The sequence below is a fragment of the Choloepus didactylus genome, chromosome 3, assembly GCF_015220235.1.
Source record: "Choloepus didactylus isolate mChoDid1 chromosome 3, mChoDid1.pri, whole genome shotgun sequence".
In the NCBI taxonomy this organism is placed as follows: domain Eukaryota; kingdom Metazoa; phylum Chordata; class Mammalia; order Pilosa; family Megalonychidae; genus Choloepus; species Choloepus didactylus.
The window spans coordinates 181403560-181417541 of NC_051309.1; the positions used below are offsets into that span (position 1 = coordinate 181403560).

At 31.3% G+C, this 13982-nt stretch overlaps 1 protein-coding gene across 3 annotated transcripts in view; it reads right to left on the bottom strand.

Annotated features, from left to right (window-relative positions):
• Positions 1-13982, bottom strand: part of SPOCK3 (SPARC (osteonectin), cwcv and kazal like domains proteoglycan 3) — a 505924-nt gene that overhangs the window by 2828 nt on the left and 489114 nt on the right. For all 3 annotated transcript variants that reach the window (XM_037830971.1, XM_037830972.1, XM_037830970.1), the window contains 3 exons: positions 10018-10239; positions 4256-4318; positions 1207-1344 (listed from right to left, as the gene is read on the bottom strand). In XM_037830971.1, the coding sequence (XP_037686899.1) occupies positions 1207-1344; positions 4256-4318; positions 10018-10239 (423 nt within the window). The remainder of the gene's footprint in view (positions 1-1206; positions 1345-4255; positions 4319-10017; positions 10240-13982) is intronic.

A 13982-nucleotide genomic window follows, 5' to 3' on the forward strand; every position in this document is an offset into this window, starting at 1 on the left:
TATTTTCAAAACAATTTTCCTATTTACTTATTAAATTCATTTCCATGTAATTTTCATTTACAACTTAAAAATTAGAATACTTTATCCATCTTTGGTATCACTGATAACTTAAGTAGGTAATAATGCAGGTAGTTTAAACTATATATTACAAAGACTTTTTCTCTACATGTTAAAGTTATGTTTGGTAGCTATTGGACATGAATTCTTCCTACTTAAATTCAATGGCATTGGCTGGGTAAGAACATCCAAACCAAGCCGTTAAAAATGTTATGAAATAGATAATTGCAGAACAGGTATTTAAGCATTTAAATGAGGTTATTTACATTTAAACCATTTATCTTTTTCTAAACAATCTTAGTCTACAAAATGCATGAAGGAGACATCTAAACATTTTCTAAAATTCAAGACTAGGTATATTTTCATATTTTGTTGTTTTTTATTAGTTGAAACACAATACATTAATTCCTGGTGTATGTGTGTGTACATGTAAAGCTAAGTGGCTTTTGTCATGAAACCTCTGCTTAGCACAAACAAAAATACTGATTTGAAACTTGCATTGTAGGAAAGTATTTAATGAAGCAAAACAAGATCCCACATTTAAAACTTTAAAATGCATGGCTGTGATGTTCAAGTTTATTGCCATATTTTTAGGTTTATGCATAAAAATGCCCACAAAAAAGTTAGAATATTGAGTATAATTACCCATCAACAATTAAGAAACTACATTGTAAGGAAATAAAACATAGCTGCAAATTATGGGCCTTTACTTTAAAAACGATTGCTTTTGTTTTGATGGCAAACTTGTGTGTTCCCTAATTTACCTTTTCCAGAGGTATATAGCCAAATGGGCTGTCATGGGGACATGACACATGCTAGCTTAGCTGAGTTGGAGTAGAATGGTGATAAAGGTCGCCTTACCCAAGGGGAAGGAAGATAGGACATATTTAACATCCTTTCTGTGTAGGAAAAGAATCTGCCCTGTAATTATTCTCCCTTACAATATCTAAACCAGACAATTCCATTTACTAGCTATACAAGTTTTTAGTATGCTTGCAGCAAGTCTTTTCTTGTCATTCTACCCCCAAGTATATTGTACAGTCTTTGCATAGAGCAGGTCCTCAATAAATGCTTGAACCAAGGAAGGGAATCTGGAAGTACTCAATCCTGTGCTCTGGAAATTATTAAATAAGTAACCATTCTCCTTACCACAATTTGCAACCCCATTTTTCCTGGATCCAGTGACTTCATTTCCATATCTGTCAACGCACCAGCACTGCCCTACACTGCCATGGCATTGTGTTGCTTTGTAGTAACCATCCTCATCACACAGTGGGATATACTGTCCTGTGAAACACACACAAACATATGTGGATATATGTTATGACTAAATTGTGCTCCTTTTTTGATAAGTATCAATTATGCATTAAGTCATTCAGGACATATGCATTTTGAGTGCGTACGACATTCCAGGTAATGTATTAGTAATACATGCAGAACAGAAGAAGTAAGGTCACTGCTGTCAGGGAGCTGGCCATTGTCATAATGAACTGCTTACTGCTCATGTATTCTTTTCCTTTAGTAAGTAAATGAATCTCTCTTACTATTTTCCACTCTGAAAACGGTATAGTTTTTGGAGGTTTCATACAGCATTAGAAATTTATTAATATCATGCCCATATTAGGTCATCCAGACCAGTTAGCATGGCATACCAGACCCTTCATTGTAGGGTCACTACTGACTTTAGCTTCATTTCTAAAATTTTTCATTCAGATATTCCAATTCTTGCCACATCTAACTACCTGTTTACCCCAAAATCAGTGATGCTTTGTGTCTTTACACATCTTTTATCTCAACGGAGTACTTCTGTTTCCTTCCTGCTTCCATTTTAAGACGACTTAAATAGGACGTCCAGAATGAAGGCTTCTGTTAAGCTGGAGGCTCCCCAATGCACTTCTTCCATTATATATATAAACATGTGCAATGTGTGTGCATGAGTGTGCATGTATGTGTGTGCCTAATTTGTCCTTGCTTGCTTCCATCACTAAACTGTAATATTCTCTATGTTTAGGGAGATATAATTTGTGTCTCTTGGTTTTGATTGTTGTACAAACAAAATCTCCTAAACCCCATAGTTTATTCAGAAAGACAGACATTTATTTTTAGATTTATGTTATCTAGCAAAGTACCTGGCACATTGCTAACTATAAATGTTTACTAATTTAGAAGTGAATTCACACTCTTCAACAAACACTGTGCCACTAGAATGTAAGCTAGAAGATGAAGAAATTTTGTCTTTCCTGGCCATTTTGTCCTAGTGACCAGATACATTATAGTTATTCATTGAAAGAGTGATTGAATACATGAATAAAATATGAAGAGCATCCATTTAATCTTGCAACCACAGGGGATCATTATCTCACCCTTAAAAAGTTTGAAAATTGTGATACATAAGTAATCAATTTAGTTTAAAATTGTAATTCATTTGAATGATTTCAGTGAGATAGACGCAATATTACCAATATGAAAAACTGGAGAACAGCTTTTGTGGATTTAAGGCCAGCTAAAATAATTTCAACTTTCTTACCTCTATGTCTCAAAACAATTGCCACATTTTGATATTTTTGACATAAAAATATTATGACACATGATGTGTGGGACCATATAATTTATCCTTTAAACTAGTGCACTTTGAATGTAAAAGAGAGCACTGTTCATTATGCTAGGTCTACGGGCAACAATCAGGACTGACCCAGAAAACTGGAACACATGGTATATAACAACTGCTCTATTTACAGATAAGAACTGTTATCCCAACCAAATAAGACGCAATAGTTAGGGATTTGGTACTTTATAACAATAATTCCATTTATACTACATAAGAAGAATAAAGGCGACGCTTCCCAAATAAGCATTATTTTTTTTTCTGTGTAACTTCAAATAATGAAAGTCTAAATTGAATAGATTTTGTCATTAATAGACTTTGATAGAATCTACAATATTTTTCAGCTAAATTTGAATGGCTCTTCTCTTTGCGTAGGGCTAACCTTGAATTTGTGGAGACAAAAAAAACTTCCTAAGAATGCATTATTTCCATTTGTCAGCTGCAATACCTCATGCATCTTAAAACAGAGTTAAGCCAAAACATGACACACTGTAGCTTGTATTGTAATTTTTTTGCATCTAAAAATGTTTTATTTCAAACCATTAGGCTTTTAATTTTGTACAATGGGGACTGAACTAAGGAATCTAAAGGTATAGAAATAATATTCTCATTGAAACATACAACATTGTAATTGCAAACTTTGCACATCACAATATAATATGATTAATAGGATCCAGAAATTTGTAAAATTATGTGCCTTGAAATACATAGTAAGTTAATATATAGGAAAAACACTGCATATGTGGTATCCTGGAATGGATCCTGAATTTGAAAAAAGGACATCAATGGGAAAATTAATGAAATGCAAATAAAGTCCATAATTTAGTTAACAACATTTTAGTAAGTTTAATTTCTTAGTTTTGACAAATGTATCATGTTTATTTGGTATATGGTAAGATATTAACTTTAGGGGAAGCTGGGTTGAATATATATGGAAACTATGTGCTGTCTTTGCAACTTTTCTATGAACTTAAAATAAAAAGTTTATTTGAAATTTATATATTTACAAGAATACAAAAATAATCACATATAATATTTTAATAATATGTTGATAATCAAACAGTCAAACATTTCAAGCTTTAGAAGAAATTTAGAATTATCTATTTCCCATCTAACTCTCTATCTATCAATACATATATTTACTTGCTCAAAGTAAGTTAGTTAAAAGTCCTGATAAAAACAATAAACAGTCTTCAGATTTTCTTGAGAAACTCAGGGCAGGCTTTCATCCCATCTCTACAAGAATTTGCTCTTGATATCAAATATATTTTTTCCCATCAATTCTTGAATTGTTAACGATAGAATTAGAATTGAAGTTTTTGCTGATGCTTTAACTTAAGCAATGTTTAAATCTCTTTTTTACTTAATGACTTTCAAAATGAAAATTATATTAGGGTAATAAAACAGACATAATATCTTTCAATGGGTAATGTAATAAAAGTAAGTTTAATGGCTTTCAAAAACTTCATAAATTTTGTTGCTGAAATTTAGTGCAGTCTATCTTTGCTGGATTAATATTGATTTTATGTTGCTGTTTCCCTTGGGTTATTTATGTAAGCAATAAAGCCTTCAGAAAAATGATCTATTACTCACCTAGGAGTTTTGCTACCCCGTGCCTCTTCTGAATATTGCTGAGCTCCGTCTGGCAAGGTGGGTCTGCAATGACATTAAAAATGTACTTTCAAGGATTGTGGTTAAACAAAGAAAGTATACTTTCTATGTTATCAAACTTCAGTTAGCCTTTACTTGACTTTAGGAGACAAATATTAACTGGTCCACTAATGAAGATACATACATCTACCTACATATATATACATATATAGTTGATTTACTAATCATTATTAATATTAGATCATTTTGGTTTTCCTCAGAATGACTGAATCAATGGGAAAAAAAGGATCTTATAAAATACTCATAATGCATAATATTTATTATTCTTTACTTTTAAAAGGAAGGTCTAGCAAATCAGTAATGTAAATCCAAATGACTGACTGGTGCCAAAGAAACTGATTGTTTTCCCCTAATTTAAAATAATTTCTGGGATATAGAAAAATAACTTTGAATTACAAAAAAAAAAATCTATGAAAAGATTAATGCTTCCTTCAAGTTATATCACTGATACCATTATATTTTTTAATACTGTATAATGTCTACAAATCTTGACCCTTTCATCCAGGTGCCTCAAGTCAATATACAATTAGGAAACATGATATAACATATGATAATGTCTGATAAGCCATCATTTAAAAAATATACTTAAGACACTTTAACTAATTTGGAAATAAGTATTTCCTTACTTTTTAAAACTCAGTCATTTAAAGCATGAAATGATTGCATTTTAAAAAGTAAGGAAATACTTATTTGGAAAGAATTATGCAATTCTAAATCAAAAATATATTTTGGGTTATATAATTACTAATATTATTCTTATCAGGAGACAATTCCATGTATTTTATACTCAAATTCTAAAAAAAAAATGCCATTAATGCTTGTTACATGAAAACTGCATCATAAAGCACTGAAACAGCAAAACAATAAACCAGTACCTATTCTTCTTTACTACATCTTTTTAGGGAAAAGCAAGGTATAATTAATGCAAATGATTTTTAAATCATTTCATTTGCCAACTTCACAATATTCAATTATTAAATGTCCATCTAAGTAGCAAAGTAAAATGATGGAATGAGACAAGGTGCTTAAAATATATTTTATAGTTTACTATCTGATGCCAAAAATGTTTCCTCTTATAGTGTCAAAAAGGGATGAAAAATTCATTTGTTTGAACAGTATGAATCTTATTGTTACACTTCATTTTGAAATTGGTCAAATTGTCCCCTTTATTTTTCCTAACAATCTTAGGCATATCTGGTACTAAGTACTAAAGGAATAGGAATCAAGTTAGATAGCGTGGACTTATAAAATTGACTTTTTAAAATTTACCATCCTCCAGACATGGCATCATAGAACCAAGGGGAAAGAGTCTAGCTGAAGTCTCAATATTATATTGGAAACAGTTCTTTTAGGTGCTATGGACTAGTTATCACAGAATAGAAGTATTTTTTCTTACATGTTCACTGCTGGATTACTTGAAAATCTGGGTACCTTTAAGTCTGACTATTGGTAATCTCACTGAAAAAGCCTGTTTTTGACACATGAGTGCCAAGACTGAGAGCACTGTGTTGGGGAACATCTTAAGATTTCAAGAGAAAACATGACAGATTAGACAGTTCTAGTCATAATATTTTCTTCATCTGATTTATGAGCCAGCTCTGTTAGTCTGGTCCTTAGCTAGTTATGCATAGAGCACTTAATTGAGAGGTTGTCTATCAGATAAACCCAATAGCAAAGATCTGATCCAGATGAGAAGGAAGTTAGGAACTCAACCGAGGGCAAGAAGTTTGGATATGATTAGACTATGGATATTCAGCTAAGGGTATAGGTACAGATACATCTGACAAGATTTTTATTCTCCCTAATCTGTTTACTAATAGTGTTTGATTTTTGGATAATCCTGGATTTTATATGCTTAAAATTTGTTTGAGAATCATGAATTAATGAAATATAAGATTTAATTTAATCATGAAAATTAGCAAATATTCCAAACTAAATATGAGAAAAGTGAAAAGAAATTTACTAGCTAAATCAAGACATTTTTGAAAATAACATTGTTTATATGTTTTGTATTCTGGATTTCAAAACTCAAATATAAAACTACATTGGGGTCAATCATACATTATCCATATTAGGAACTGATAATGTTCAATACAACAATAGCAATGCACTTTTATTGTCCCACAGAATTCTGAACTGAATAAAGTACTATTGGGAAGAGTAAATAAAATAAATACTATTTACAGTAGTTACTAAAATATAAAAGCATTTTTTCTATACTTGCTCTTAGTCATTTTTAGGGATTATATATTTATTAGCCTTCAAATGCATATAGACAACCCAGAGTCAGAGCTAAAGAAAGTGCACACTATGGAGGTTACTGAATTAATCCCTAAATTGGTAGCACATGGCCACACATACTGTGTACTGCAGGGCTCCAGGGGGTGCCATTCACCTGCACAGATTCCGAAAGGCACCCTGTGTTGTACAGCAGGGCAGCCCACTAACTTCCTTCTAAGTAAACCACTGTCCTTATTCACTTTCTCCTCAATATTTTATTACTCATACAGACTTTCACAAATGGATAATACCTAAACAAGTTCATTGGATTCATTTCATCTTTGGAAATTTCAAATATCCGTAATAACAAAGAACAAAATTCTCCTTATTTAATGTCTTTTATACACTAGAAAAAACATTTCCTTTTAAAATTATTAAGCCCATTTGACCCACACTCTGATGCCTCTAATAAATGCATAAATTACCTCTAAAAATGCTATCCATTTTTTTTTTTCCTGAGAAAAAGCATTAGATATTGAATATATTGAAACAACACCTGGTGATGTTATTATCTGTATGAATAGGACTTGCCAACAAGTTGCTGAGTGATATCTGACTGACATTACATAATTAAGTGAAAAGTCTAAAAATAACATTAAATTACTTGGAGACAGAAGTCAAGGACTCCAGTTTCAAATCCCAGTTTCTTCACTTACTCATTCTGTAAGTTAGTTATTTCAGAGCAAGAAGTTTCAGTCCTTAGCCATATAATGAGAATAATATGTTCACAGAGCTCTTTGAGCAATAAGTGATTTTATGTCTGTGAAAGACAACATGGATGTGAATAAATATTAATTTTCTTTCTCTTACCCTGTTTATAAACAATCAGAGTTTAAGTGAAAAAACAACTAATAATTGATTTTATTTTTTTAGACTGGAGGCTTAGGACACATATTTATGAAAGTACAATATTATTGACATTCAAGGTATCCAAAATCCAAAATTAATATTTCTCTTACTTATACTTTCAGGATTACTTAGAATAAAGAATTCTAGAAACCACAATCTTATATATTTTGTATTGCTTAACTGCCATGATTTCGAAAAATTCATCATAGAAACAAATTAGTATTTGAGTTAATTTTTTTATCAGACAACTACGAATATTTCACTTGTGTGAAATTTTACATTCTTAGTCTCATTTATTAAACCTTTGAAATAATCTTAATTTTATATTTTTGAAATATATTTTTGAAAAATGCCATTGTTTTATTTTCCAGATATTTTCCACCACTATACAACTGTAGTCTTACACTGCAGATTTAAGTCAATCTGGATTAAATAACCTTCTATCCTATTCTACTTACAATTATAATAAATTTTAAAATTTTGTATTGTTAAGTAAACAAAAAACACATTATTTCATGAGGTAAAGCATTGGAAAATATTTTTAATGACTATTCTTTTTTTATGAAATTACTTGTTGAACTAAAAGAATACATAAAAACAAAAACAAAGTGGAACCATAACACTAGCCCTAGCCTTCTCAGTTACCCTGAAAAGTTTTGCAACTTTTTCCAGAATTTTGCAGTAATGAATATAATGAGCTGAACTTTCCTAAGCTTTTGAGGAGTGCATAAACCTTTGTACCAGTTCAGATACTATTTAGTAAATAATTTGTTCCACTAATTAAATGATATCTGAGAATATAGCTTCATTGACTAAAAGTTTTTTAGTTTGTTTTTTTATTTATTTATTTTAGTAGAAAAGTTATAGGTTTACAGAAAAATCATGTAGAAAATAGAGTTCCCATATATCGCCCCTTACGCTAAAAGTTTTCCCTATTATTAGTGTTTTGCACTGGTATGGTACCTGTATTACAATTAATGAAACAATATAATTGTAATTACACTGACTGTAAAGGTTTTAACACTGGGAGAATGCTGTTTAATATGTGAAAAGTATACAAAGTAAAATTTTGCTTTGGGACCCTTTAAGTAGTCCTACAAATATGGCTGCAAAATCCAGGAAGGTTCAAAGATAAAAGTATTTATTACTGCAGGTGAAAGATTCAGAGTCATTCAGCATATTTTCAGATGTTCATGTTAGAATTTGCTATCACAAAAATGACATTTGTTATCATAATGAAAACTACTTCACTACCAGTCTTTTTATGGTGGCTTACTTGAATTTACTTCTTTACTTTTTTATTCTTTAAATTATTTAAATATATACTAGATATTAAAACTGGGATGTAGTTTTTTAGGGTAAGTCACTTACTAGAAAGCGCATGTGTAATGGTAAAGTTGACAATGGCTGTTTGTGTGTGTTTGTGTACAATTTAAAATATTTTAATAGAGCAAATCTATTTTTTAAACCTAGTTTAAAATCAAATCTATTTTTTAAACCTTGTTTAAAGTTGTTTGTATATGGTTAAACTACTGTATGCACCCTGCTGTTGGCTCACCATTATCAATTTGTGGATAAACGTTTCATCCTTAATTACTAAGCAATTACTAATAAATGAAAATGTAATCAATAAGTAAAATACCCTATATAATGTGTTAATTTTCCACATGAATCATTGGCAATCATTAATAGCGTCTAAGGTAGGTTGCTCTTTCTCTTAACTTCAAGAATTTAAAAATGCAGTGTTAATAGCAGGTGTATCACATTAAACTAATTTCCAGAAGTTGTTGTTTTAAATTAGCCTCAAAATTACCTAAATCATTGCCTTCCTAGTTTGTTAAAACTTTATTGTAATGTGAACTTTTTGGATCTATTTCCCTATACATACTTAATTTGAATTATCATGTCAATTGATTCTGTGAGCATGACACGATTTTACAAGATTTACAGTTCCTAACAAAGAAGGATGAATAAAAAACTAATATCCTTCAAACTCTTCAACTTGCCTCAACTCTCCTAGAGAATTAACACTTTTCCTTGCTGTGTATATATTTTAAAGCTAAGTTATTTGGAGAAGTTTGAAAGACTAAGTCATTTTAAAATCAAATGAGTAAAAATAACTTTATGGTAAATGCTGTGGTTCATTCAGCTGATTTAATAAAATCACAAAATAGAACATTAACACACCACAGTACAGTGATAAAAAATCCACTGATTTTACACCATGGGCAAAACAGATAAATTAATTTTAATGATTACTTTTAATATCTATGTGCTCTTATCTCAATGTGCAGTTCATAATGGAAACTATAATAAAGTCCTTTAATATAAGATATTAATTACTATTTTCATTTTATTTAGAATGTTTTGCATCTCTAGAAGAATTATTTTGTTCAACATGCTGCTTATTTGCTCTTGTACTAAACATTCAAATTGGAAAAATGTCTACTAACATGAATGGGGTGTAATGCACTGCAATTTTTGTATCATGAAGGAAGAGATACAGTTTAACAGGCAGGTCAAACTATTTGCATGGTAGGTATCTCATCTTTTACCTTGCTGTCTCTGGAAGCAGTAGCACCATTCATTGTTAGATATCAAACTGTCCTTGTATGTGTCACATGAATTGAAGAATGCCTTGATACATTGTTCATTCTTATCAAGGTAAATGCTTCCGAGCTCTGACTGGTCCAGCAGCAGGTCATAATTTGTATCAAGTCTGTTAAACATCCAGCCAAGTGAATCCTTGCAAATTGGCAAAATACTGGTATCAAATCCTAAAAAACAAAGGCAGAAAACGATAATTTAAATATGAAAGATGCCATCAACAGCAAGTATAATAAAGCAGCATTGCAGGCCATTAGTGTGGGGCATCAATTCAACAGTCAGCGAAGTAGGACTTTCAATTCATCTTGGGTAATTTGTTTTGAAATAAAGTGCTGATAGTAATATTTACCTCACAGAATAGTTTTGATGATTAATTATCCCATATAAAAAGCAGCCAGTACTAATTAGTCAGTCCTTAAATGGCAGTTACTATTATAATTATTACATTATTTATTTACCATTATTCTTATTGTTGAAGTTTCGTCTGAATAAATACATTGTCACGACACATGCTGTATCCAATTCATGTAAAAATAATTAAATAATCATGTCATATTAATAAAGAAATAAAATTTATTTCATTCATGGAAATGAAAATGCCACTTTAACCCAAATATAATAAACACATAATAATAATATCAATAATGTTCTTTAAATTTATATTGTTGTGGTGATTGTGCTATTTCATATAAAACTGCTGGAAAACAAAAGAATAACGGCCATGTAATTTACATAGCTGTTCTGTCTTTTGCTTCCCCCAAGACAATTTTTACAGCAGCAAATATGCTATAATGGGAGGCAGCAGAGTGCATCGGATAGGGTCAGGTCTGGGTTTGTGTCCCAGCTACACACTGTCAAAGTTGGGTTGCCCTTAGTAAGCCGGAGACCTAACTAAGTTTCAGCATCGGATGCCCTCTCAGTAGATTAACTAAAAATCTTTAAGTAAAGATTTATCTTTGACAATTCTTATTTGTCAGGTTAATGCTAGCTTTAACACATATTTTGCTAATCTGGTTTTGGTTTTCCTTGCTATTTTCCACTCACTACAAGTAAAAGTAAAATAACTTATTTAAAAGGCATGGAAGAGAGGATGTATTTGGAAATGTGCAGATTTTCTGAAAACTGAATATCAAAATGATTTAATCTTCAACAGCAGGGTTTGAAGAGTAGTTTAACCATTTACAAGTTGAATTCTCTCTCAGATGTACTTTTTTTAATAACAAATCTATTTGTTTTAAGAAACCTACTTTGATAATTTTTGTTTGCTATACTTTGAGTTTAAGAATAATTTCAACTAAAGTTATGGATATTTAGGGTTAAAATTAAATAAGTATGGAATCTGGGAGATGTTTGGACTTGAGAAATTAATAATTTCACCAGATTTTTGGAAATTTTTATTAATTTATTCCAAACATATTAACATATTTACTGCTTTCTATGTATGCATTCCTGCGTTAGGCCAAGGGGGATTCAGAAGTAAATGAGGTTTTTGAAGTATTTTCACATAAGTGTAAGGAAGGAAAGACACTGACTTTTCACTGTTTGCATTTTCTTTGTAAAATTGTTTGTAGAACCAAAACAGACTTTACCCAGTCAAACAAAGAGTAAACATGAATTGCTTACTTTTCCTATTTACTTTCCAGGTATTGAACTAGGTTCTTGTTTGAAAAATTCAGATGAGGCTCCTATTCTCTTGAAGCTTTCTTTTAACCCAGCAGGATTTGAGATATTGGTTGAAGCTGTTCCTTACTAACCAAAGTTGTCAAATGCCCAAGTATTACATGAATAAAGCAGCCTATAGAAAACAAATGTATTAAACTCTCCAATGCCATTCAGAGCAGCTGAGGTCTTAATATGAGATTTCCTGTATGCTTTTGAACCACGCCCTCCCTCCCAATCTCATTTTCTGGATCAGTGGAGAAACCTGACTGTGTTATATCTGCCCGTCACTTCCTTATTGAGAGTTGGTTTCTCTCCCAAGGTTAACATTGAAAGCCTTAGGACAATCTTAAGAATGTGCACACATGTCTAGCAGAAGGAAAGAAGGGAAAATGGACATTCAATTTGCAGGTGAAAATCTACTTAGTCTAACCTTGTCTACTGGCCTTTGGAGGTGGGGAAACAGCACTGGAGAAAGATAATTCAGAGTATAGCCATGTAGGTAAAAGGATAAGGCTGCCTGGGATCCAGATGAGCCTGAAGGATGTCTCAATGATGGGAACACAGAGGTGGATGAGATATGAGGCTATAGGCTTTGCAGCACAGAAGGACTGTTGGGAGAAACTGGGCAGAAGGCCGGCATCTAGGGATTCACCAGCTAGGGTATCTTGTCTAGAGATGAGCGATGGAAAGCATTAGATGACAGCAAACATACTCCAAATTGTATTTTGAATGCAATGGAGAATTACAGAAAAGTTTAAAAGCAGGAACTGGCACGATCTGCTTTATACTTTAAAGAGAAAGCACTTTTTGCCCTTTGGATTATATGGGTACAAGTGTGGAAGCTGGGAGAAGAGTAGGAGGTCACTGGAAAAGTGTAGGTGAAAGATTACTGGTGTTTAGGGTATCATTTTCACAGTTCCTTTAATTTTTTGACCAATAATCAGTCTTTAAAAATATCAATTTGAAAAAAAAATATTTCTTTCTAGCTTTTACAGTGTACTGTAACACCCTTGTCAGTATTAACATGCTGTTCCATCTTTTTGTATATTTGTTAATATAGTGTGAAAGAGAAGTATCCTTAATATTTTGATAATTTTTGTCACTCTATTTTGAGAAGAGCTTACTCCACAATTCAGACACCATCACAAAAGAATATTTCTGAAAATGACAAGCACAGATATATAACAATTTTTAGACACAAAATAACAGAGTTTATTTTTCATGTCAAAAAGAAATGAAATTCTTATATAGAGTAGATGCCCAGTGAATGATCAATTTTATTAACTCTGATGTAATAATGTTTCAGAAAGAAATGTCAAAGTATCTGATTTGGATTCAAGTCATTGGCCTGTGTTCCACCACTACTTCACCTTGATCAAGTTATTTAATATTTTCAGGCTTCAATGTCAACATCTCGATAATATAGGGATTTTTCAAAATAATCTCTAAGTTATGATAAAAATACAGTAAGACTATGATTTTGCTATTTGAACAATTTTCTTGTACACAAGTATTCAGGTACAATGGTCTTCAGGATGATGAGTAACAGAAAAGGACTAGAAATAAAATTACCTTGAGATCCTCAATTAAATATATACTTTCAGATATGATTTCATTGATGCTACAAATACAAATTGAAATCAATTTGGAAAATGGTGTTTTCCCATGTTTTGTCTTGAAATTTTGGAGCAATAGCTAATATTTGGTGAGTTTGAGAGTTCTAGGATAATGATATCATATAGCCACAAAAATATTTTATTTTTTATGAATATGAAGTAGTGAAATAATCAAAGTATCTCCATAAACAGTGGGAAGTAGAATGTAATATACAGCATTTGTGGCAATTTAAAGATTAAAGCATTGATAGATCTATTTGGCAAAGTAAATAAATTAGTTTACTCAGCAAATAAATACAGGAAATAAATTTGTGACTAATTGACAAGATTTCAAGCTTCTTTTAATGCAAATTATTGTTGACCAGATACAATATATCTCTTTGAATGCTGTTTCTGAGTCAAAATCTCTATGGAAAATAGAAACAATAGAAGTATATTTCCTGTCAAAACATAGTTTTAAAATCAACCTTAGATCATGAATATTCCAAGCTTTTCACTGAGAACAACTCACAAAAGCTATAGTTCAATGGATTTAATTTATCTGTTTGTCACTTACAAGCCACCCTCAAGAGTAAACTTTGACCCAGATTCTGTTTCCAATCATTGATGTCAACACCATGACTAATTTGATATGA